Raw genomic sequence first — 24,951 nt, forward strand, 5'->3', positions numbered from 1 at the left:
CCCCCGCCAGCGGTGACCGCGAACCCGGCCCTGCCCTGCCCCGCCCTGCCCGAGCGGAGAGGAGGGGGGGGTAAGGGGGGGGGTGGCCGTTGAGGCGCGCGCGCGCGATCACGGCGGTGGCGATCCGGCGGCAGCAGCTTCCCCTCCCTTCAGTCCCGCTCGGCAGTCGCAGCAGCAGCAGCAGTCTGGATAGCGGTATCGCTGCCGTCGCCTCCTCTTCCTCCTCCTCATCTTCGTTCCTCCCCTCCCGGGGCACGGTGAGCACAGCCGCGTAGAGCCGGGACGCGGAGCCTATCACGGGTTTTCTCCTTGCTCCGGATTGCAGGACCCCTCTTTTCCAGCCCGCCCCGGCGAGCTGCCGGTAGCGGCCGAGGGAGGCGGCTGCCGGGCAGCGACTCTGCCGCTTGCCACCTCCCCCCTCCCAACGTCCAGACGCGCTGCGGCTGCCCTGGGACAGGGCGGCGGCTGCCGCTCGCTCGGCGAGGGGGAACGGGCGCCGCTGTCGGTACGTGTCGGGCCGGCCCGGGCCCGCGTCTCTGCGGGCGCCCCTCGCCTGCGCGGCCGGTGGCGCGATGAGCGTCGCCTGCGACCGCTCCCGGCCGGGGAGGAGCCGCCGCGGCCGCTGGGGCCCGGCGGGGAGCCGATGGCATTGTGGCGGCCCTGCCTGGTGGAGGAGAGGGCGGCTGCGGGCTCGGAGGGCTGCCCCCGCGGGGGGAACACCGCGGGGCTTCGAGGCCGTTGCTGCCGCTGCCGCCGCCTGCTTTCGGTGCTGCCGCTCGCTGGAGTTGTCACCCGGCGCTGGGCCGGGCTCGCTCATCGCATTTCGCCTCTGTCATGTTGCCTGCGAAACTTCCTCGGCACAACGCAACTTTGAGCCGAAAGCCTTTAGCGTTAGAGCAGCTGGAAAGCGCAGCCCGCAAGTTCCTCCGGAGCGGCAGCCGCAGCGTCCCTCGTCGGGAGGCAGCGAGCCCCGGCGGAGCGCAGCGCAGCGGCAGCGCCGGATCCGCGCCGCTTTGTGTGGCGGGGGAGCGGAGCAGGCTCCGCCGGCAGCTCGGATGCCTTTCGAAGTGTCCTGACGCTGTGCAGAGAGCTCCTAGGCGCAGATCGCGGCTGCCGGGAGGCTGCAGTCCCCTGAACTGGAAACGCGTTCGGCCTCCTGCGGAGGCTGCTGCCTTCTGCTGTTTTTTTTCGGTGGTGGTTGTTGGTTTTGGTCATTTTCCGTGGCAGCGGCGAGTGCAAACGCAGCAGCGCTGGCCGCAGCCGTCGGGCGCTAGTGCTGACAGCCCGCTTGGCTCTGGGAGAGCCTGCTAAACTTGCGTCTCCTTGGCTGCTATTTCTGTTCGCCAGACCTTGTTGATCAGAAGCCTTTGTGTTGTTGGTGCTCCCAACTCCGGTGTGCCGCCACCCTGGCGTTACGGCTTTGGGTTTGCTTCCTGCTTGGTTTGTTGTCCGATTGTTTTTTTCTCGCAGAATTTGTTGTGTGTTTAGAACTCGAGAGGCTGAGTTGAGTCTTCTTTTTTACCCACCCCCCCCTCTCTCCTCGTCGAACAGATGCAGTTTATGCTGCTGTTCAGTCGCCAGGGGAAGCTGAGGCTCCAGAAGTGGTATGTCCCATTATCTGACAAAGAGAAGAAGAAGATCACAAGGGAACTTGTGCAGACTGTGCTGGCTCGCAAACCCAAAATGTGCAGCTTCCTGGAGTGGAGAGACCTGAAGATCGTCTACAAAAGGTTGTTCTGTCTCACTGACTTCCTAACTGCCACACGCAGCTCCCTAACGAGCAGCAGGGAGACAGCGCAGGCTGATTTGTTTGGTTGGAGCACTGCTGTGGTTGGGTGGTTGGTTCCCTTCCCTCTGCTGGCGGTGCAGCAGCCTGGCTTTTCCCCGGCTCCTCCTCTGATAACCAAGCAGGAATCACTCGTGTGTGGGAGACCACTCGTGCCTGGAGCAGTGTGCTGAAGAAAGATGAGGTTTCCCTCTGGCTTCACGAGGAGCGGGAGGGAGATCTCTGTTTAGATCTGCACAGCACATAGATGGGTGCAAAGATGGAGCCTTTCAGGTGTGATAGGTGAGAAGTGGAAGCTGAATGGTACAAACATTTACTTCATAGGATCAGAGAATCAGCCAGGCTGGAAGAGAGCTCCAAGCTCACCCAGCCCTGGCCAACCAACCAGACCATGGCACTCAGTGCCCCAGCCAGGCTTGGCTGCAACACCTCCAGCCACGGCCACTCCACCAGCTCCCTGGGCAGCCCATTCCAGTGCCAATCACTCTCTCTGCCAACAACTTCCTCACAACATCCAGCCTAGACCTGCCCTGGCACAGCTTCAGACTCTGTCCCCTTCTTCTGCTGCTGGCTGCCTGGCAGCAGAGCCCAACCCACCTGGCTACAGCCTCCCTGCAGGCAGCAATGAGCTCTGCCCTGAGCCTCCTCTGCTGCAGGCTGCACCCCCCCAGCTCCCTCAGCCTCTCCTCACAGGGCTCTGCTCCAGGCCCCTCCCCAGCCTTGCTGCCCTTCTCTGGGCACCTTCCAGCACCTCAACATCTCTCTGCGATGGAGGAGCCCAGAGCTGGACACAGCACTCCAGGGGTGGCCTGAGCAGTGCTGAGCACAGGGGTGGGCACAAGAACCTCCCTTGTCCTGCTGCCCACACTGCTCCTGAGCCAGCCCAGGATGCCATTGGCTCTGCTGCCCACCTGGGCACTGCTGCCTCCTCTGCAGCTCCTCTCTACCAGCACCCGCAGCTCCCTCTCTGCCTGCCTGCTCTCAGCCCCTATGCCCCCAGCCTGTAGCACTTCATATCTCCCCTTAAACCCTAGCTTGTAAAGCTCACAGGCACCAGGCAATCACTTTCCAGAGTGCTTAGCTTATTTTTCTGAACTATTTTAACCCTTTCCTGCTAGGAATACCAGGAAGTTACTTCTCCTGATTGCAGTTGGGGCTTTATTGCTGGTGGCAGTACTGGATAATTTTCTTCATAATAGTTTAATTTCTCACTGTTGCCTAATTTTTCTGGGAGTATAATTTTCTTTATGGCAGTTTCATTCCTCACTTGTTCCCTGATTTTCCTAGAAGTGTTTGTGCAGGTCTTTAGGGTGCAGTGCAGTGCTGTGAGCATGATTGTCTCCACAAGGAGCAGCAATCCTCATCCTTGCTTGGTAGGCTGCAGCTCTTCCAGGTAAAGCAGCGTTTGAGTTCCCTGCCCCCCTGGGGCTTTTGAGTTCCCTTTCCTCCCTCCCCTCCCTCAAAACTTCTTTTCCTTTTTCTCTTTGGGATGGTAAATCGTTTGTCCCTTCCAATAAATCCTGTTGCAGCCTCTCTCTAGACAGAAGTGGAGCTTGAAATGAAGAGTTTAACTCTTTTTCCCAGTGTACCAAAGAGGACCAAAAAGATTGGGATGCTTTCAGCTCTTTTTCCCTAAATACAGGGGTGCATGGAATGTTGCCAGCCTGTCTGGTGCATGTTGCTCTGCTAAGGCAAGGGGAAGGAGGAGGAACAGTGGCTAAAGTCTGCAAAGCATATCCATTTTTCCCTTCTTCTCCGTTTCCACACAAAAGCTGTTGGACAGACCTGTAGACAAGCTTGGCACAGTGCTTCCTGTGCTCCCTTCAGCAATAATGCCTGCAGAGGCTGTGGCTGCCTCCTGCCTGGAGGTGTTGAAGGGGCTGGATGAGGCCTTGAGCAGCTGAGTCTAGCTGAGAGGTGTCCCTGGGCGTGGTGGGGAGGTGGAGGAGATGAGCTCTGAGCTCCCTTCCTGCCTGAGCCGTTCTATGAAAAGAAATGGCCAGGAGTGTGCCAGTTTGGTCCCTTCCATGCCCAGTCTGGACTGGCATGGGAAGTGTTCTGGGGGTGAGGTCATCCCATGCAGCTCCTTTCCTCCCTGCCCATGTATTGGTGCTAACAAGTGCTTGTGCCCTCCTGTGCCCGGGGCACCGGTGGTGTTTGGCTGTGGCTGCGCTGCTGCAGGCTGTGGTGGGCATGCATGGCAGAGGTGTGGGGTGGGTCCTGTGGCCAAGGGCAGTGAAGGAATTTGCTGGGAGATGTATCTGGGCCACTTGGGGCTGGATGTAGGCTGCTGCTGTGCACAGCTGGCTGCAGTGGCTTGCTTCACTGCACACCAGTCTGGAGAGGTAGCCTGTGACATCTGAAGATGCTCAAGAGAATGAACATCCCAGATCTTGGCTTGCTTTTGCCTTCTTGGCCTCTTGTGTTAGGCTAAAACATCCCTGGAAGACTGCCTGTATGAGGTGGTAGCTTCACTTGCAGCCTTCTGCTGTGTGGGGCTGCTTCCAGTCATCACACCAGAATGGAAGGTGGTGACTCCAACTGGCATGATCTTGAGGAGTAGATGAGTCCAAGAAGACAACTGTGCTGGCCAAAGCCTGCTGTTTCCTGAAGGGGTGGGTGGGCAGCTTGCTCTAGGGTAGGGTGTCCCTGCCCATGGCAGGGGGCTGGAACTAGATGATGCCTGTGGTCCTTTCCAACCCTGACTGGTTGATTCTATGAAGAGAAAGACCTGCAGGAGCTCTCTGTGGCCTGTGGCACTGCAGAGGGTGCGTTGGTCACAGGAGACTCTTGAGCATCTTTCCCTGTCAGATCTGTTGGTGGGCAGAGCCTGAGGCTCCTGGTGCCGGTGCAGAGCATCAGCTGCGCAGGTGTCTGCAGCGTGGTCTGTAGGTGCTGCACCTGCACGCTGCTGCTGGCAGGCTGGCACTGAGGACCTGCTCTGGGTTTTGACAGTGCCTCTGCTGCAGTGTGTGAGAGCTGACCTAGATACTGCAGCTCGGAGCAGGGCTGGCCCTACCAGGAGCACGCCCAGGGCTCTCTTTGGTGTACCTTTGTGTAAGAGCAGAGGAAGCCAAATGCAGACTTGGCAAGCCAATGGCATTTGCTGCCCTCTGGTACTCGAAGGCTCCTGAGGGAGGCAGGAGCTTTGATCAGCCTCCGTAGCCCTTGTGGCTGTGCAAGGAAATAGAACCAAGTGTTTGAGAGCCATCACAATGGTAGGCTTATTTTTCTTGGCCTCATCCATATAGCACTGATAGTGGTCCCTTGGCCTGCCAGCAGACCCCCTCAGGGCAAGTGCCTCTGCAGCCTTCCTGCAGGCTGCCTTTGGCTCTTGGCAGCAGCTCTGAGCTGTCCCTGGAGCCTTCTCCTCTGCAGGCTGCACCCCCCAGCTGCCTCAGCCTGTGCTCACAGCAGAGCTGCTCCAGCCCTGGCAGCATCTTTGTGGCTTCCTCTGGAGCCACTCCACCAGGGCCATGTCCTTCCTGTGTTGAGAGCTCCAGAGCTGGGTGCAGTGCTGCAGGTGAGGTCTCCCCAGAGCCAAGAGGCTGAATCCCTTCTCTTGCCCTGCCGATGCAGCCCAGGATGTGATGCACATCTTAGCTGCCCTTGGCATCTGCTGCAGGTGCTGCTCTGGTGTGGATTAGGTGGCTCTGTCACAGTGATGGAATGTGGTGATTACAGGAAAGGAGGGATTTGGGTTTATTAACTTGCTCAGCCTCTCTGCATGCTGCTCTCTGGTTCTGTGGCACCAGAGCACCTTGGCACGCAGAGGCAGCAGTTTTTTTCTGAGGATTACCATGCCTGTGTTCCTCCCTGAGGCTGCTGGCAGGCTTTAGGCTCCCTGAAGCTGTAGCCATGCTGCCCTTCAGAGTGCTGCTGAGTCCCTGACCCGCCTGGCCTGGGCTCTCTCACCTTCCTCTTGTAGCAAAGAAACCCAGGAGGTCTGTGGAGGAGAAACAGCCTGAAAGAGTTAGGGATGTGCAGGCTGGAGCAGAGGAGGCTCCCAGGTGACCTTCTTGTGGCCTTCCAGGATCTGAAGGGGCTCCAAAAAAGCTGGGGAGGGACTTTGGAGGCTGTGAGGGAGTGTCAGGAGTGGGGGGAACGGAGCAAAGCTGGAGGTGGGGAGAGTGAGGCTGGAGGTGAGGAGGAAGTTGTTGAGCAGGAGAGTGGTGAGAGCCTGGCAGGGGTTGCCCAGGGAGGTGGTTGAGGCCCCATGGCTGGAGGTGTTTGAGGCCAGGCTGGCTGAGGCTGTGTGCAGCCTGCTCTAGGGTAGGGTGTCCCTGGCCATGGCAGGGGTTGGCACTGCCTGATCCTTGTGCTCCCTTCCAGCCCTGACTGATTCCATGGAAGTCCCTTTTGCCAGGGACCCCTGTCAGTGGTCCCAGCTGCCCCTGAACCACAGGTGCTGCCTGAGTGCCTGCCCTTCAGAGCAGCTTGGTTGTCACTGCATCCCAGCTCTGCTTCTGCCTGTCCCCATCAGCTGCCTGTGGGTGCCCAGGCTTGGGGCTTGCCTGCCCCTCACCCTCTGACAAACTTCCAGGCTGGCTTCAAGCAGCTGCTCTCAGTCCAGCAAACCACCACAGTCCCGGTGGGATGTGCGGCTTCTGCCCTGCCTGCAGTGACCTGAGCCTGCCTGCACAGAGCAGTGGTGGGAGGCTCTGCAGAAGCACTGCCTGCCTGCAGTGAGGCTCCCCACCGCTGGGCGCCGGCAGCTGCTGGGGGGGAGCTCCCTGAAGGTGTTTGCTGTCACAGCCCCTGAGGCCCTCCAGCTGAACGCAGGGATTTGTGCGTCCCTTCCTCCTGTATCCCCTCTCTGCTCCCCATTACATTGCTCTCTTTATAGTCTCCTTTCTGACAAGTGGAGGCAGTTTATCACCAGACATCTCCCTGGTGAATGTAAGCAGCTGGCTTGGAGCTGAAGATTCTGCTAATACCTGCTGGGGGGGAGCCAATCCCAGCCCCAGCTGCAGCAGGGATAAAAGGGGCAGAGCAGGGAGTTGGTTGCGGTGCCTTTGGGCTGCTGGCACTGGGTGCCTGGCAAGGGCAGCTCCTGGCAGGCTGCCCAGGAAGGGGGCTGCAGAGCAAAAGGCCTTCTCAACCCAATGATCCAACTCCTCTTTGCACAGACACCTGAGGGGTGCTGCCACCCGTGGCCAAGCCTCTGCTTGGGCTGCACTTAGGCTCCAAGTGGACACTTCTCTCTGTCCTGCAGAGAAAGGCAACAGCAAAAGAATGCCTGGGAGGACTTGGGCCTGGAGGAGGGCAGAGACCTGGAGTCATTCAGGATGGAAAAGGCTCTGGAGATGTGGGCTCTTCAGCTGAAGAGGGACAGGGATCTGTTGGAGAGGGTCCCAGGGAGGGCTGTGAGGATGCTGAGGGGACTGGAGCAGTGCCTGGGGAGGAGAGGCTGAGGGCCCTGGAGCTGCTTAGTCTGGAGAAGACTGAGAGGGGATTGGATCAATGTCTATCAATAGCTGAGGGCTGGGGGTCAGGAGGGGGGGACAGGCTCTGCTCACTGCTCCCTGGGGTAGAACAAGCAGCAATGAATGGAAGCTGCAGCACAGGAGGCTCCAGCTCAGCACATGGGGGAACTTTTTGCCTGGCAGGGTCCCAGAGCCCTGGCACAGGCTGCCCAGAGAGGCTGTGGAGTCTCCTCTGGAGCTTTTCCAGGCCTGTCTGGATGTGTTCCTGTGTGCCCTGAGCTAGATTGGATGTTCCTGCTCTGGCAGGGGGGTTGGACTGGATGATCTCCTTGGGTCCTTTCCAGCTCCTGACATCCTGGGATCATCAGGTCCAACCACTAACCCTAGCAAGCTCACTACTGAACCATGTGGGAGGTGTCTCTGCCCTGGCAGAGGAGCTGGGGCTGGATTCACAGCCACAGCGTGGCCTAGGCTGGAAGGGACTGGGTGATCTTTAGGGTCCCTTCCAGCCCAAACCATTCCATGGCTCCATGAGCTGCCAAGCCACCACCCTGGGCAGCTGGAAGATGCTCCCAGTGAACCAGGGAGTTCAAGTGTGAAGTGGTTCAGTGGAGGAGTTTTGATCCCATCCCCTCCCACGTTTTGCCAAGGGCAGTGATTTGTGTTAAGGTTGTTTAGAAAGCTCCTCTGGCACAGCACTTTGGCCCAGCTGGAGCCAAGCAGGGGGCTCGCAGGTCACAGACTGTGCTGGGTGGGTGGCTGGGGGACTACAGATGACAATGCAGCTTGTGGACTTGGAGCCAAACCCCAGACAGCTTCTGAGGGGGCTCCCGAGGTCCCCCGTGGCAGATGGATCAGTTACCGCAGGCGCTGCTCAGTCTCAGCTGTGCCATGTGTGTCTGCACCATCTGCTCCTGGCACTTCAGAGGCAGCTGAGAGGTTTTTCAGCTTCCATTCCTGTTGGGATAAGGAGCTGGGTAGTGGTCCTGTGGCAGTGCAAATGAAGGTGGTAGCTGGGGTGAAGAGCTGCCTGCTTGCCAGGCTGGCAGGGGGCTGCGAGCAGCTAGCTGCTGGCCTCTCCCTAGGCTGATACCAGGGCAGTCCACAGGATCCCAGGAGGCCAGGGGTTGGAAGGGACCCAAGAGACTCCACAGCCTCTCTGGGCAGCCTGTGCCAGGGCTCTGGGACCCTGCCAGGCAAGAAGTTGCCCTTGTGCTGAGCTGGAACCTCCTGTGCTGCAGCTTCCATCCATTGCTGCTTGTTCTACCCCAGGGAGCAGTGAGCAGAGCCTGTCCCCCCCTCCTGACCCCCAGCCCTCAGCTGTTGATAAACATTGATCCAATCCCCTCTCAGCCTTCTCCTCTCCAGACTAAACAACCCCAGGGCCCTCAGCCTCTCCTCCCCAGGCAGAGATGTTGATTTAGCAGTGCAGAGCCTTGGGGTTGACTTTGGAGGCTTGGGGCATTTGTTCCCTTCTGATGACCTGATCCTGGTCCTGTCCCGAGACACTCTCTGTGCTTTTAAGTACCTCTGTGTAGCCTGAGGGACAGACATTGAAGGTTTCCTCTTTGGATTAGGAATGTTTGGGTGTTAACAGACAGCAGAGGAAATATCTTCACTCAGAACCCCAGAGGAAGCCCAGAGGAGGCCATGGAGATGCTCAGAGGGCTGCAGCAGCTCCCCTGTGGGGACAGGCTGGGAGAGTTGGGGCTGCTCAGCATGGAGAAGAGAAGGCTGCAGGGAGACCTCAGAGCAGCCTGGCAGTGCCTGAAGGGGCTGCAGGAGAGCTGGGAAGGGACTTTGGAGAGGGGCTGGGAGTGGCAGGATGAGAAGGGATGGATTGGAGCTGGAGGAGGGCAGACTGAGACTGGAGAGGAGGAAGAAATTCCTTGCAGTGAAGGTGGTGAGAGACTGGCACAGGTTGAGGGTGGAGAGACACTGGCACAGGCTGTCCAGGGAGGTTGATCTTTGATCACATTGGGTGACTCTGTGCTCCACAACCCCCCTGGGGGTGTTGAAGGGGCAGGCACAACTTGGCTGTGGATTCAGAGCCACAGGAAGTTAGACTTGAACGGGAAGGACAAGGAGGACATCCTGGCATCTCCAGTGCCTTTTTGCTGCTGTGCTGACAGAGGGCATGGCTTTGTGTTGCAGGTATGCCAGCCTCTATTTCTGCTGTGCCATCGAGGACCAGGACAATGAGCTGATAACGCTGGAGATCATTCACCGCTACGTAGAGCTCCTGGACAAGTATTTTGGCAGTGTGAGTTTTACTGATTTCCATCTGCTGATGATGTGGCAGCATTTGGGCCGTGCCCACAGCACTCTCTAGGAAACAGAATGGCTTGAGGAATGGGCCAGTGCCAGCTGCATGAGGCTCAGCAAGTCGCAGGGTCCAGCGCTGGAGTCAGGCCAGCCCCAGGCAAAGACGCAGGCTGGGGGCAGAGTGGGCTGAGAGCAGCTGTGAAGAAAGGGAGCTGGGGGTGCTGAGTGCTGAGCAGCTCCCCAGGAGCCAGCAGTGCCAGCAAGCAGCTGGGTGCTGGCTGCAGGCAGAGCAGTGTGGGCAGCAGGGCAGGAGAAGGGATCCTGCCCTTAGCTCTGCTCTGCTCAGACCTCACCTCCAATCCTACCTCCAGTGCTGCTGCCCCCAGCAGCAGGAGGACACAGAGCTGCTGGAGGAGGCCAGAGGAGGCCACAAAGATGCTGCCAGGGCTGGAGCAGCTCTGCTGTGAGCACAGGCTGAGGCAGCTGGGGGGGTGCAGCCTGCAGAGGAGAAGGCTCCAGGGGCAGCTCAGAGCTGCTGCCAAGAGCTGAAGGCAGCCTGCAGGAAGGCTGCAGAGGGACTTGTGCTGAGGGGGTCTGCAGGCAGGCCAAGGGCAATGGTTTGGAGCTGAGGCGGAGCAGGGGGAGAGTGGAGCTGAGGGAGAAGCTGCTGAGTGTGAGGGTGCTGAGAGCCTGGCCCAGGCTGCCCAGGGAGGCTGTGGCTGCCTCCTTGCTGGGGGTGTTCTGGGCCAGGCTGGCTGAGGCCCTGAGCAGCTGAGTGTGGCTGAGAGGTGTCCCTGGGCATGGTGGGGAGGTTGCAGCAGAGGAGCTCTGAGCTCCTGCCAGCCTGAGCTGCTGTGGCAGTCTCTGCTCAGCACTGCAGGATGCATTTCACACACTGTGGCTCACTCGTCTGGGCTGAGCTGTTGCCTGCAGAACTGCTACCATGCAGAACTGAGTGATCAGTCTGGGAGAGGAGCAGTGCTGGGGCTGGTGTTAATTGCCTCTACTCACTGCACTGTGCAGCAGTTTCTCTTGAGGCCAGATCCAGCAGTGCCCTTCCTTCCTGCCCAGGCACCCAGCTTGCTTCTGCCTGGCAGCGCTCCCTGAGCGCCTCGGGAGTGGGTGTGAGGGGGCGGCAGTTGGCTGTGAGCTGGCAGGAGCTGTTAGGAGGTAACAGACAGCAAACAGAGCTGTGTAGGATCCACTGTCACCCTGGCAGCTGCTGCTCATCCTGCCCGAGCGGTGCGCAGGAGGAGCGCTGCCGGCTCGCTCTGGCCGCGCCGGTGCCAGCGCTCGGTGCCTGCCGGCGCGGCCGGGAGGGGCTCGCTGGCCGCCGGCCCCCGTGACGCCTGCTGCTCTTCGCAGGTCTGCGAGCTTGACATCATCTTCAATTTTGAGAAAGCCTATTTCATTCTGGACGAGTTCCTCCTAGGAGGAGAAGTGCAGGAGACCTCCAAGAAGAACGTGCTGAAAGCCATCGAGCAGGCAGACCTCCTGCAGGAGGTAAGCAGAGCCCTCCGCTGCCCGCGGGCTCCGCACGGGGGCTGGGGCGGGCAGCGCTGCGCCCGGGGGGCTCTGGGAGGTGCTCGTAGCCTGCTTGGCATGCAGTTAGGAGCGAGCTGCCCCGAACGGGCGCTCTGGTGGCTTCCCCTGCTCTTTTCCTCTCGTTTGGTGGTGTCTGTTGTAGCCTGCCCTGGTTTTGTTTGGCTAGAGGTGCAAGTGGCTGCCCAGGTAGTGCCAGTTCCTGCTGCTTTACCTTGGCATTGGTCATGTCTTTTTGATTTCTTCTCTTCCTTAATCACCCATTATTTCCTCTGGCCACATCTGGTGCATGGTTGCTTTCATTGCTGAAATCCAGAAGCTAAACTCTCTTCTTTGAGGCCCAAGCAGGTACAGTCCTTGCTCTGAAGAGCTGCCTGTCTGCTGTAGTTGCTTCCTCTGCAGCATTGCTGTGTTGTAAGCTGGCACAGCAGTGGTAGCAGTGCCCTAGGAGCATAGAGCCTGGAGCACAAACCCTCCTGTCCCTTCGCTTCGAACGCTGCTGTGCTCCTTGCTCGCTCTCAGGAGAGGCTGCAGCTCTGCCAGTTTCCTTTGGGGGTGTTTGATGGGGGAGGGTACACAACTCCCCACTGTAGTTTCTCCATCCTCTGCTGGCTTTTGGGGTTGTTTTGGGGGGGTCTGGACTGAACTGCTCTAGGCATTGAAGGCCTCAAACGTCTGCACAGGTCTCTGGTGTGCTGGGGGCATCCTCAGCCTTGTCTGCAGGTCAGGGGAGCACAGGGCTGGGGAACCTTCGCTGCCCAAGCCCTGGCCCTCCCTGAGCAGCAGTGGGGTTGGTTTTTTCCCCTCTCCTATGAGCTTTCAGTTTGTTACTTCATCCTGGAAGTGAATTGCTTCATTCTCACCTAAGGATTCTGTGTTCTACTTTGTGCTCTCTTGGATGGGCTGGGGAAACCCTCCCAGCTGTGCCTGCAGTTCCTGCAGGCACAGGCAGATCCACAGCACCTGAAAGTCCTTTGCTGGCAGCAGTTGGGGTCTTGAGCAGGGTCAGCTCTTGCACACAGCTTGGCCACCCCACTTCTCCAGCAGGGAAGTCCACGAACTCCTCTGCTGCTGTCTAGGCCCTTCTTTGGTCTCAGGAGGAATTAGCTGGGGCAGAAATCCTGTTGCAGCCTGCAGAGAAGAGGGGGAAACAAAAATATTTATTGCCTTCAGATGTGCTGCTCTTGATTATGTGGAGGCAGATGCAGAAGATGAGTTCCTCACTGCAGCTGCTCTCCCTCAGGTGCAGAGCTAAGGACAGGTGGAAGAGCTGAGTGTCCTCTTCTCTCATTCTCACCAGTCTGGAGTTTGTTTTTTTGCCATTTCCTTAGGGCTCTTTTAAAGCCAAAGTGCAGCATCCTGCCCCTGAGGCTGGAGCCGAAGCAAAGGGAGCATTGTCTTTTTCACACTTAACATAGTTCAGAGTTGAAAATGCTCTGCAGGAGGAGGAATCACTGCCTCAAGAATCACAGAATCAGCTCCAGGCTCACCCAGCCCTATCCAGTCGACCAGACCATGGCACTAAGTGCCCCAGCCAGGCTTGGCTTCAGCACCTCCAGGCATGGTGACTCCACCACCTCCCTGGGCAGCCCATTCCAGTGCCAATCACTCCCTCTGGGAAGGACTTGGAGAGGCTTTCTTCCCTTGCCCAGATTATTTGATTCTGCTTAGCTTTTATTTCCCCATCTCTGAGATCTTCCCTTCTGTCAAGATTTACTCATGGAACCCCAGAGGGGCTCAGGCTGGCAGGGACCTCAGAGCTCCTCTGCTGCAACCTCCCCACCGTGCCCAGGGACACCTCTCAGCCACACTCAGCTGCTCAGGGCCTCAGCCAGCCTGGCCCAGAACACCCCCAGCAAGGAGGCAGCCACAGCCTCCCTGGGCAGCCTGGGCCAGGCTCTCAGCACCCTCACACTCAACAGCTTCTTGCTCAGCTCCACTCTCCCCCTGCTCTGCCTCAGCTCCAAACCATTGCCCTTGGCCTGCCTGCAGACCCCCTCAGCACAAGTCCCTCTGCAGCCTTCCTGCAGGCTGCCTTCAGCTCTTGGCAGCAGCTCTGAGGTGCCCCCCCCCAGTGTCACCTTACTAAAGCTTTTCTGCCGAGGTTGGCAGCTGAGCTGACCCCAGCACCACTGTAGCCTTGTGTTGAGTTTTTGCTTCTCCTTTTCAGTGTGTTTTGGAGTGCAGAACTCCTCCTCCCTGACTCTTGGTCTGTACAGCCTCCAGAAGCCTGAGTTCCCACTTACACAGAGCTGCTGGCTGTTTGCTTTCGTGTCAGCTGCCCCTCGGTGCCTGCTGTGCCTCGTGAAGAGGGCTGTTAAACTCAGAGCTTGTCTCACCTGGACACCTTTTGGTACTTGCCCTTAATATCTGCCTCTCAGGACACTTCAGAGCTGCTGCAGCTGGTTTAATTCCAAAGGAACCAGTGGTAGCAGGGCAGTCCTGCCCGTGCTTGGCTGGCTCAGGCTCCAGGGGAGTGTAAGAAAGGGACAGTTGGCCTGGGCACTGGAGGTGCCTCAGGGAGCAGTGGTTCCAGTAATTTGTAACTGCATCCACTGATGGAGGAAGCTCCTCCAGTGTGCAGAGCTGCACAGGACTCACCAAGAAAAGTCACTGCAAGTACATGAGGTGGCTCCTGGAGAAGGCTCCAGGGGCACTTGAGAGCTGCCTGCCGAGAGCTGAAGGCAGCCTGCAGGAAGGCTGCAGAGGGACCTGTGCTGAGGGGGTCTGCAGGCAGGCCAAGGGCAATGGTCACCTGGAGTAGGATGCACAGGAATGCATCCAGGTGGGTTTGGCAAGGCTCCAGAGGAGACTCCACAGCCTGTCTGTGCAGCCTGCTCCAGGGCTCCAGCACCCTTCAATTAGAGAAGCTCCTCCTCATGTTTAGATGATACTTTATGTTTGAATCTGTGCCCAATGCCTCCTGTCCTGCCAGTGGGCACCACTGAAAGAAGGCTGCCCCCATCCTCCTGGCACCCACCCTGTAAGTATTGATCAGCACTGAGCAGATACCCCCAGGTCTTCTCTAGGCTAAAGAGCTCCAAATGCCTCAGCCCTTCACAGAGCCACAGAGTGCCAGGGGCTGGGAGGGACCCCCAGAGAGCAGCCAGCCCAAGCCCTGCCAGGGCAGCAGCACAGCCTCTCTGGGCAGCCTGCTCCAGGCCTCTGCCACCCTCACAGCCAAAAAGCTTCCCCTCCTCTTGCCCTGCCACCTCCTCTGCCCCAGCTTGCCCCCAGTGCCCCTTGTGCTGCCCTGGGCCAGCCCTGAGCAGAGCCTGCCTGCCTCCTGCCCACACTGCCCTGCACAGCTTGGGCACAGCACTGAGGGCAGCCCTCAGGCTGCTCTGCTGCCAGCTGCCAGCCCCAGCTACCTCAGCCTGGCCCCACAGGAGATGTTCCCTGCCTGCAAAGCTCTGTGCCTCTGGGCTGGGCTCTCTCCACCACTGCCCTCAGCTCCTCACAGACTCTCACTCTCCTAAGGGTGTATTTGTTATCTGTAGGCTGAACTCATTTTTCATTCCTCCAGAGCTACTCTTCTCTTGCTGTCTCTAGCAGCAGTGCTGCAGGTGATAGGATAACGATGTGAGCACTTCTGCACATGCCATAGCTGTTGGCAGGAGCTGAGTGGTGCAGTTTTGGTCGAGAAGCAGTAAATGAAATGAACAATAGCAGAGGAGTGCTTGACAGTGAGGAGTATCTTATCTTCCCGAGGAGCTGCTCCTTCTGCAGGAGCACCTTCATCTGCATTTTAATAGGAGATGTTCCCTGAGGCTGGCAGAAGGCTGAAGAGGGCAGCCTGAAAGTTTGGACCTTGAAGTAGTGAGGAGAAAAAAATAACCCTTTTGAGTCCCACAAATTTCTGAGGGACATGGAGCTGCTGGAGCAGGAGCAGATGTGGCCCCCGAGATGCTCAGAGAGCTGCAGAAGCTCCCCTGTGGGGACAGGCTGGGAGAGTTGGGGCTGCTCAGCCTGGAGAAGAGAAGGCTGCAGGGAGACCTCAGAGCAGCCTGGCAGTGCCTGAAGGGGCTGCAGGAGAGCTGGGAAGGGACTTTGGAGAGGGGCTGGGAGTGGCAGGATGAGAGGGAATGAAGCTGAAGGAGGGCAGACTGAGACTGAAGAGGAGGAAGAAATGCTTTGGAGTGAGGGTGGTGAGACCCTGGCACAGGTTGCCACGGGGGCTGTGGAGCACAGAATCACCCAATGTGATCTTTGATCTGATGTAAGCTCTGGAGCAGCAGGAGGCTGTGGCGGGCGCTGGGGGGGAGCGTTGGTTCTGTTTGCTGTTGAACTGAGGAGTTGGGGATTACATTTTCACTGCTGCTTGGTTTTGTTTGTAGAGCCAGAATGAAGACTGGGGAGGTTTGTCTGAGGATATCTTATGATTAAGAGCAATCTAAGGCCTTAGCCCTTTTGACCCCCATCTAAGTGATTGGTAACTACCCAGTTTACCATTTTGGTGGCATGGATTCAGTGGGTGCTATGCAAAGACTGCTGCACGTGGAATTAAGCCCTTGCAAGGGCACAGAGGAGAAGGGTGATGGGCTTAACTTTCTGCACCACTTGCATGATGGTCTCTGAGGAGTGCTTTGAGTGTGCCCTTTTGTTTTCCTTTCCCATACTAACCGCATCGCTCCCAGCCTCTGACTCCTCCTGGCTTTGGTGGTGGTGACTGGATGGGAGAATGCAAGTTAGAGAAATGGGCTCCACAACTAATAACTAAACAGCTGTTTGGCTTTACTTACTTACAACCAAGCCTTGTATTTACTGGGAGATGAGCTGCTCACATCTGCTGTGCAAAGAAAATGGGCCCTAAAACAGGCTGAGTGCTGCTGCAGTTGACTGAGTGCCCAGTGCCGGATGCTGCATGACCCCACGCAGCTGCTTTGCATACCTAGAGCATTGCAACAGGTTTTTGTCCAAAGCCTAAGTGGAATGAATACCTTGTGGCAGTCCTGCTGGTGAAAGGTAAGAGCTCCTTTTACATAAGGCAAGTTTCAAACACCTGGCAATGGTTTGCTGCTGCTGTTTAGTGGCTCTCAGGGCGAACAAGGAGCTGAGGAAAGAAACTGGGGTCTGTAAGGTGGAGCTGCAGTGAGACTGTAAGGTGGAGCTGCAGTGAGAAGGCTCAGTTCAGCTTGCAGCTTTGGCAAGATGTAGTTTCCAGACAGAAGAGCATCATTATACCAGGCAGAAATGTTTTGTGACATGGTGAACATCAGTTTGAGTGCTGCTGTCTGGGTGTATTCACCACGCAGAGGTCACCCAGAGTATGATAGAGTTGATGCTGTGTGTTGGGAAGTGGCAGCTCCAGAGGGCATCCAGTCCAAGCCCCTGCACTCAGCAGGGACATCCTCCCCCAGAGCAGGCTGCTCACAGCCTTGCCCAGCTTCACCTCCAACAGCTCCAGCCATGGGCACTCAGCTCCCTCCCTGGGCAATCTGTTGCAGTGTGGCAGCAGCCTCCTGCTGCACAACTTGTTCCTCACAGCCAAGCTCAGGCTGCTCTGCTCTCAGCTCAAACCATTGCCCTCCTCCTGTCCCTGCAGGCCTTTGCCAGCAGTCCCTCTGCAGCCTGCTTGCAGCCCCTGCAGCTCCTGGCAGGCTGCTCTGAGCTCTGCCTGGAGCCTTCTCCGCTGCAGGCTGCACCCCCACAGCTGCCTCAGCCTGCCCCTGCTGCAGAGGAGTTTGTGTTGTCCAAGCCCTTGGCTAAGTGTAGTGCTTTGGCTCAAGTCTCCTTCTGTGTTTGTTGTCTTAGATGTCCACGTGGAGCACTTGTGGAAGGTGCAGGCTCAGGCTTAGAGAGCTCTGTGTGACTCCATTTCACTTCCTCCTAGTGTGTCCCTGCTGGGTCTGTGTCTGGGCACAGCCTTAGCTGAGGAGCTGTGTCTTGTCCTCCTTCATCCAAGCACTGTGCCCAGGGGATGCTTACTCCTGGCCTGTACCATTCCCTGTGAGGAGTGGAGGAGCAGCCACTGTGCACAGAGCTTACATGGCTCTTGTGACTCCACAGGGTGGAGATCTCCTGGGCTGAGTGGAGAGGCACAGCTGGATGCTGGCTCAGCATAGGAGACTGGGGCAGTTTGCCTGCTGGAAGCCTCTGCAGCTTGTGTAGAGCTGTAGCAAAGAGGTCTCCTGAGGTGGAAAAGGTTGTTCTTGGGCAAGGGGAGGAGTTTTACTCATGGCTTCTGTGCTTGGATTGACCTGAGTTAGCTCACAGCTTCTGCAGCTTCAAGTGACTTAATCTGTGAAGCTTTATCAAGTGTAAATGAGCACTAAATGAGTGAAATCTGAGGGCTGTTGCAGGCAGAGCTGCTGCAAACCAGAGTGCTGTGCACAGGCTGGCTGGGAAGTGTAGTGAAACATCCACAGGCTGCCTGACCTGGGCTGCATTTCAGGCAGGAAGCCCTCAGTGCTGTGCAGCTGCACAGGAGGAGATGGATTTTGTTCTACACTCAGGTTCCTCTGCCTAGAGCTCAGGCTCTGCTTCTGCTCTGCTCAGCCCTCACCTGCAGCACTGCCTCCAGTCCTGCTGCCACAGCAGAAGAGGGACATGGAGCTGCTGGAGAGGCTCCAGAGGAGGCCATGGAGATGCTCAGAGAGCTGCAGAAGCTCCCCTGTGGGGACAGGCTGGGAGAGTTGGGACTGCTCAGCATGGAGAAGAGAAGGCTGCAGGGAGACCTCAGAGCAGCCTGGCAGTGCCTGAAGGGGCTGCAGGAGAGCTGGGAAGGGACTTTGGAGAGGGGCTGGGAGTGGCAGGATGAGAGGGAATGGATTGGAGCTGGAGGAGGGCAGACTGAGACTGGAGAGGAGGAAGAAGGTCTTTGCAGTGAGGGTGGTGAGAGACTGGCACAGGCAGCTCTGAGGCCCTCCTGGAGCCTTCTCTTCTCCATGCTGCACACCTGTGCTCACGGCAGAGCTGCTCCAGCCTTGGGAGCATCTCTGTGGCCCTCCTGGGCTCACTGCAGCAGCTCTGTGAGTGCATTTCCCAGTCAGGAATATGCCTCAGCATTTTGTCGTTAATGCAGGAGGCTGCCCGCAGGTTAGGCAGCAAGAGCAGTCTGAGGTCCCCGTTTGTGCTCCTGTACCGGACAGCAGAACTGCTGGAGCTGCAGCAGCAGCCTGCAGACAGCCTCTCTGCAGCTGCCAGGAGGCTTTGAGGAGAGCTGCTGCAGGTCTGTTTGGTCTCTGCACAGTGGTGTTAACTGCTGTGGGATGAGGATCAGGGTCCTGGGGCTGGCAAGCTTCTGTAAAGCTGCCAGGATGTTCTCCTCCTGCTTTTTTTGTCATGGGAGAGGAGACCTTTGAACTGCAGCAGCTTGGAAGCTCGGGTGAGGAGAGATGGCTCGGAGGGAATGGTTGGGTTTAGAAGGCAGGAGAGGCCTCTGGGGCCTGTAGCTTTGGATGCCAACTCTGCCCCGGTGCCCCAGGAGGGCAGTGGCACGCAGCTGTCTTGTGCTCTGCTGACTTTGCCTCCCAGAGGGAGTGTGCTGGGGCTGTGTGGGGCTGCCGCCCCCCCAGGCGCTGCTGCTGCTGCCCGAGCCATGGCCTCGGCTCCCTGCAGGGCACTGGTCTGCTGCAGGCGCAGGTCCCCACTGCCTGCCCTCCGACTCGCCCTCCGCAGCCTTCTGTGCCCATGCTGGCGCCAGGAGCCTGCGGCTCAGCAGCAGCATCGGAAGGCGGCGCTGGGAGAGGGCTCAGACAGTGCCCGGGGCTGTGCAGCTGCCCTGCAGCGCTGCTGCTCGCAGGCTGTCGGCAGCGCCTGTGTGCCCCAAGCCCGCTTAGCGCTGTGCCCCGGCCCTGGCAGCCCCAGGAGCCGCTGGCCGCCCTGCAGGACATCCCTGGGCTGGTCCTGCGCCGGAGCAGCCTCTCGGCCTCGCCGGGCAGCTCCGGGCTCGCAGGCCAGAGGACAGCTCCCCGCCGGCACGGGGGTCCCTGCAGCCGGCATGCAGGTGCGGGGGCGCTGCGGGGGCGCTGCTGCCCCTCTGCGAGGCCTGGGGCAGGCAGCAGGCGGGCAGCGGCGGTGTCCCGGCGCCCCGCGGTGCCAGAGGGAAGCGGCTGAGCAGCTGTGTGTTCTGGCCTGCCGTGCCCTGTGTGTGCTCTGCAAGGACCTGTGCCTTTCTCTCGCAGCCACGCCATGAATACTTTAATGTCCCAGTGTACTAAAGGGCTTCATCCACCCTGCATGCAGAGTTTCAGAGGAGATAGACCTGTGACTTGCTCATGCCAGCACTGCCCGCAGCTCGGTGGAGCCACTCATCTGCAGTCTAACAGTGCCACAGCCCTGCCCTGCTGCGCCTTCCTGCCCCCGTTTGCCAGCTCTGTGTCTCCGTGTGCCTGGCTGCAGCAGAGCCTCTGCTCCTTGCCCTGCAGGTTAACTTGTGTTGTTGTCTGCAAGCTAAGCGTCTCTGGACTGCAGCACCTGCACCCTGCCACGGCCTGAGCTGTCTTTAGCTGTCAGATTAGTGCTCAGGTAGCCCCTGCCAGCCTGTAGCTGACTGTGTGCAGACAGCAGCGATGGAGCAGCACTGTGTGACGGGCACAGAGCCTGCCCGAGCCAGAGGGCAGCAGCAGCACTGTGTGAAGTGCTGTGGCACAGGACTGCACCAGCAGAGGCCTTCTCTGGGACTGACACCGTCGTGGAGAGGGGAGCCCCCGAGGGCTCCTGTCAGGCCCCAACCACAGCGTTGCCTTTGAAAGGTTCAAAGCCCTCCTGAGAGCAGCTGAGGAGCTGCTGCTCCTGGAGGAGGGACCAAGCTGCCTGCCTTAAAAGGGCCAGGCTGGGCAGGGGCGTTAAACCCCTTTGCAGCACACCCTCAGCTGTCTCCTTCAGCTGGCATCTCCAGCTGCGAGTGCAGGCCCCCTTGGCTCTCGGCACTGCCACCACTGCCTTGCCCTTCAGCAGCTGTTGCCTCCCCTCTGCCTCGAGCAGTTGGTGACCTGAACCGGTGCTGCTCGGGCACGGGGTGTGATGGGCCAGGGAGGTGGCCCCAGCCAGCTGCAGCTATGCCCAGGCACTGCTGTGCACCTGCCCACTGGCAGAGGCAGTGGATAGTGGCAGGAGTAGCCACAAAGCTGGGGGTGCAGCTGCAGCGTTCCGAAGTGGCAGAGAAGCAGCTGCCAGGGAGGGGTTTCCATTGCCAAGTTTGCCTTTCTTTGTCTGAGACACCCCCAAGGTGTTAGGATGTGTGGGTCCTGCTGCCTGAGCCTGCCTTCTGCCGTGCCTGCTGGCTCCAAGTGCTGTGCCTTCAGCTGTACCGAGATGTTGGTGTTGTCTGTACACAGCTGCTTGCTTCTAGGTGCCTAGGCCATGAATGAGCTTCCCTGGCATGGCTGAAATAAAGTACTGCATGCACTTGTGTCTCATGTGGATTACTTCCCCCCCATCTGTCTTGTGCTTCAGACGTGCTCTGTTTGCCTTGGGTCATTCTGAGCTGCAGGTAGTGAGGGATGCTGCAGGGTCTGACTCTTGCTGAGGGACAGGACAGTCTTTGGTTCTTAAAAGTGCCAGAAGAGATGGAAGGACTCCCCCAGCACAACACATCAGCCTCTGGGCACTCCTTGGGAGGTGGAGTTGCTGATGTGCACGGCAGGAGGCATGGTCTGCCCCAGGGTTACTGCTCTAGGCTTGGCGAGGGCAAAGCTCAGCGAGTGCTGCTGGGGGGCAGGCAGCCCACGGCCTTGGCTTTGCCCTGTGCTCGTTAGCCAGGGCCCCTCACTCACCGGGGGAGAGCTCATCTGGGTGTCAGCATTGCCTGGCCAAAATTACCTAAGCCTCTGAGCTGCTCTAGGGACAGCAGCAGCACAGTGCCCTTCCTGAGGCTGCCGAGCAGCTTTCTTCTCTGGCACTGCAGGGGATGCCCTGTTTAACCCTGGGTCAGTGCCCACTGCTGCCTTACCAAGTGGAAGCTCTGAGCAGCTCTGTCCTGCCATTGCCAAGCCCCTGAAGTGCTGGAGAAGTGAGGTTCTGTTGGAACACCTTGAGCCTTCCTGCTGTGGGAAGGATGCAGGAGTTGCAGGGGGGTGGGTTTGCTGGGTGTCCTCTCAAAGCAAGCCGTGGGTATAGTGTGAGAGGTTCTGCTCCTCGGGCTGCAGAGCCTTCCCCTCCATGGCTGTGCCGTGCCCTCCTGCCTGCCCTTGCCGAGGCTCTGCAGTCCTGCGCAGCTCAGCTTGCAGCGGGGGGCAGAGGCTCGCTGTGTCTTTAACAAGCCCAGTGCCACCTTTCCAGCTCTGCCTCTTTCTTGCTGTTTCTTACTTGCTGCTGGGTTGGGAACTGGGAGTGCTCAGAGCTGACTTCCCAGGCCCTCCAGTGCTCAGGCACCAACTGAAGGAGGGTTGTGAACTTGCCCCAGGGTTGTGGTGTGAGCTGCAGGGTCTGAGGTGTTCCATGCTGTTTGTTTTGAGAGCCTGTCACTAAAACACGTTTAGAAGTCCAGTGGTGTTTGCTGCCTTAACTGTTATCTGCTTTTTTTCCTGCCTCGTGCCCTGTCTTGTTTTAGGATGCTAAAGTAAGTGTACTCATCCCCTGGGTCCCTCAGCTGCTTACATTTCCATCGGGACACAGCATCCCTGCTCATTCACTGTGCAGTTGGCAACGGGCAGCCTGATGGGAGTGAGGACAAAACTGGTGCCAGTGCTTGGGAGTGCTGTGTGGAACTGACTCTAAAAAGAGCTTTTTAAGGTCAGGATTAGCCTAAAGCTTCCTGCCTGCCCTGCACTGACACAGCCACACCCCTGAGCGTGCTGCAGGGGTCACTTTATTACAGAACTGTGGAGGTGTTTGGCTTGGAAGAGACCTCTGAGGTCCAACCTTCAGCCTGACACCACCATAGCCATCGAACCATGTCCCAGAGGGTTGTGGCTACAGGCTTCTTGGACACCTCCAGGGGTGGGACTCTGCCAGCTCCCTGGGCAGCCTGCTGCAGTGCCTGGCCAATTCCAGTGGAATCCAGAGGCAAGAGGCTTTGCTTGCAGAGGAGCTTCCAAAGCAGCCTGCTTTTGGGACCAGAGCTTGGCCACTGCCCTGCCTCTGCAGCCAGGCTGCTGGCACCGTGCACAGAGCTGCAGGGCTGGCCCCGCTCCAGGCTGCACCCTCAGGAGCCTGGGTTTATGAGCTGGGCATGGCAGCAGTGAATAGACCCTGCAGGGATGCTGTGTCCTGCTCCCATCACTCATTCCATGCAGCCATTGATTTGCTCTCCCCCTCACAGGTTTTCCTCACACCCACCCAACAATTCACCACGATGCTCCCCGACTGCACTGCAAGCTGCTGTCCCCCTCCTGCCCGCTCCTGCCCCGTCCCTCTGCCTGTCCCTGGGCTCTGACCTGTCCCTGCTGGTACCTCTCCAGTGCTTTATTGTTGTGGTGCTTAAGAACACTAAAGTCAGCAGCCCTGCCTGTGAGCCGTGGCAAAGACTGAACAGCTCCTGGGAGGTGCAGCTGATGCCAGCTCTGCAAACTGCACTGCTTGGCTACTTTGCTGCCAGTCTTTGAGCCTTGCTGGCAGTGAAGCAGCTTCCTCCCCAACCCCTGCGCGGCTCCTGCTCCGCAGCAGCCCCGGGGCCATTCACCACTCTCAACTTTTCCCTCCCTAGGAAGCAGAGACCCCTCGTAGTGTACTTGAAGAAATTGGATTGACATAAAGCTTGCCCGCAGCTGCTGCCCGCCCAGTGTCCCATCCTGTCCGTGTCCACTGCCCTCATTGTCACGTTTAGCTAATGGTGTCAGATGCTCTCTGTCTGTCAGTAGTTCCTGTCCTGCTAAGCTGCTCCATTCAGGCCTACAAGAAATGCACTGCTCGGGAAAGGGAACCAGAAGCAAAGGCTCAGACCTCAGAAGGAAAAGGGAATTAGTGTGGGGCTCAGTGTCTGCCCTCCTGGGAGAGCTGTGGCTGCCTCCCAGAGTTTACTCTTTTTATAAGCAACCCTGACTTCAGGAAATAAACCTGGCAGAGTGCCCCAGCACAGCTGCCCGGGGGCAGCGCCGCGGACCGCTGCCAGACTGACGCTGTGCAACCAAAGACTTCATCTCCCTGGTGCCCACCACCTGGCTGAGAGCTCTGCTGGTTCCACTTGCTGCACAAAGATGGGAAGTTACCTTTTGGCTACTGAATTGATCATTATACCAAAGAATCCTGCTGGCACCTGCTGCTCGGCCTGGGGAGTACTGCTAAGGTGGTGATGCTGCCAGCAAGCTGCAGGCTGGAAAGGAAGCTGGCTGCAGGTGTAGCTGCCTGCAGCCCAGCTCTGCACACGTGCTGTGGGAAGGCAGGCAGGGCAACCAGAAACCAAGAAAGGGAACTGTTTCTAGGGCTGGGATTAGCTTGGCCAGAGACGAGAAAGGAGGTGCATAATGGAGCCCACAGCGGGGTTCTGCAATCCTGGGCTGCGTGAGGCACCCCTGGGTCTGGGCTTTGTGAGGCACCCCTGGGTCTGGGCTTCACGAGGCACCCCTGGGTCTGGGCTTTGTGAGGCACCCCTGGGTCTGGGCTTCATGAGGCACCCCTGGGTCTGGACTTCATGAGGCACCCCTGGGTCTGGGCTTTGTGAGGCACCCCTGGGTCTGGGCTTCATAAGGCACCCCTGGGTCTGGGCTTTGTGAGGCACCCCTGGGTCTGGGCTTCATAAGGCACCCCTGGGTCTGGGCTTTGTGAGGCACCCCTGGGTCTGGGCTTTGTGAGGCACCCCTGGGTCTGGGCTTCATGAGGCACCCCTGGGTCTGGGCTTCACGAGGCACCCCTGGGTCTGGGCTTCATAAGGCACCCCTGGGTCTGGGCTTTGTGAGGCACCCCTGGGTCTGGGCTTCATAAGGCACCCCTGGGTCTGGGCTTCATGAGGCACCCCTGGGTCTGGGCTTTGTGAGGCACCCCTGGGTCTGGGCTTCATAAGGCACCCCTGGGTCTGGGCTTCATGAGGCACCCCTGGGTCTGGGCTTCATAAGGCACACCTCTGGGTCTGGGCTTCATAAGGCACCCCTGGGTCTGGGCTTCGTGAGGCACCCCTGAGTTTGTGCTGCAGGACACACTGTGGGTTTGGGCTTCATGAGGCACCTCTGGTTGGTGCTGAGCTTTTCTTGACTTAGATGTGGCACATCCCTTCCACACTGCTGCGTGATGAGAAGCTAACCCAGCTGGCTTGCAGTGAGAGCTGTTAACTGGTAGCCTGTCCAGTGGAGTCACTGCAAGCCATGTGGGAGTTCAAGCAGAGCTCTGTAGTCACTCTGAGCCCAGCCAGTTTCACTCCAGGAGATTCAGCTCTACCCTTCACAGCAGCCAAGTTGTGCTGTGTGTCTGCATGGTCCCTGAGGAGGTGAGACTGTTCCCTCCCTCTCCTCCCTGCTAACTTCACTCCAGGAGTCAATGTTTTGGCAGTGACACCTTCTCACACCACCTCCCCTGGGTGGTGGTGCTGGAAGCATTCAGCCATCTGGAGAGCTGGGCTGAGGTGAGCCTGGTGAGAGCTTGGCTCCAGTTAACCCCCCAGGAAAGGCTCAGTGCGGCCACTTCAGCTCCTGGCATCTGTGCCTGAGGCAACAGAAGGCCTGGGCAGGGCTGGGCCTGCACACTTCTGTGGTGGTGCCTGAGAGCTCAGAGGGTTGGGATTCATCTGCTCCTGGCCCTTCTGGGCTTTCAGCAGGGTGCTAGGAGCTGCTTTGGTCCCAGGGCATGGGGTGCAGGGCGAGGGGAAGAGGCAGGGGGAGCAGGATGCCCCCGGGCGCAGTGGCAGTGGTGACCTTAGCTCAAGCCAACCCCAAAGCAGTCTCTGTGCTCCAGGTGTTCCCAAGCTGCCACTGTCACTCCTCTGTGCTTGGCTGGATTAGGCTTTGTTGTGGTCGTGACCAACTGTTTGAGCTGTGTCTGTCACCTCGGTTTAGCTGTAATAAATGTCCATTTTTACACCACTGCTGTGTGGGTGCTGTCAGTTGTGCTGGGCAAGGA

The 24,951-nt window shown here is 58.5% G+C and overlaps 1 protein-coding gene across 8 annotated transcripts; it reads left to right on the forward strand.

Annotated features, from left to right (window-relative positions):
* The first annotated feature begins 74 nt into the window (after positions 1-74).
* On the forward strand, positions 75-24,914 carry AP1S2 (adaptor related protein complex 1 subunit sigma 2). 8 transcript variants are annotated; one of them, XR_010304200.1, is made up of 6 exons: positions 75-257; positions 1,552-1,730; positions 9,367-9,475; positions 10,843-10,980; positions 15,357-15,451; positions 22,610-24,914. XR_010304200.1 is itself a non-coding variant. In XM_064152101.1 (5 exons), exons 2-5 carry the CDS (start codon positions 1,552-1,554, stop codon positions 22,655-22,657), a joined length of 474 nt encoding a protein of 157 aa, XP_064008171.1. In that variant the 5' UTR covers positions 75-257; the 3' UTR covers positions 22,658-24,914. The 8 variants fall into 8 exon arrangements, 5 of the variants coding, with proteins under 5 accessions (XP_064008171.1, XP_064008170.1, XP_064008173.1 ...); XR_010304198.1 differs by lacking the exon at positions 22,610-24,914 and adding an exon at positions 19,146-19,483; XR_010304199.1 differs by lacking the exon at positions 22,610-24,914 and adding an exon at positions 15,773-15,837.
* Positions 24,915-24,951: the final 37 nt, after the last annotated feature.

Source organism: Pogoniulus pusillus, chromosome 12, assembly GCF_015220805.1.
Source record: "Pogoniulus pusillus isolate bPogPus1 chromosome 12, bPogPus1.pri, whole genome shotgun sequence".
In the NCBI taxonomy this organism is placed as follows: Eukaryota; Metazoa; Chordata; class Aves; order Piciformes; family Lybiidae; genus Pogoniulus; species Pogoniulus pusillus.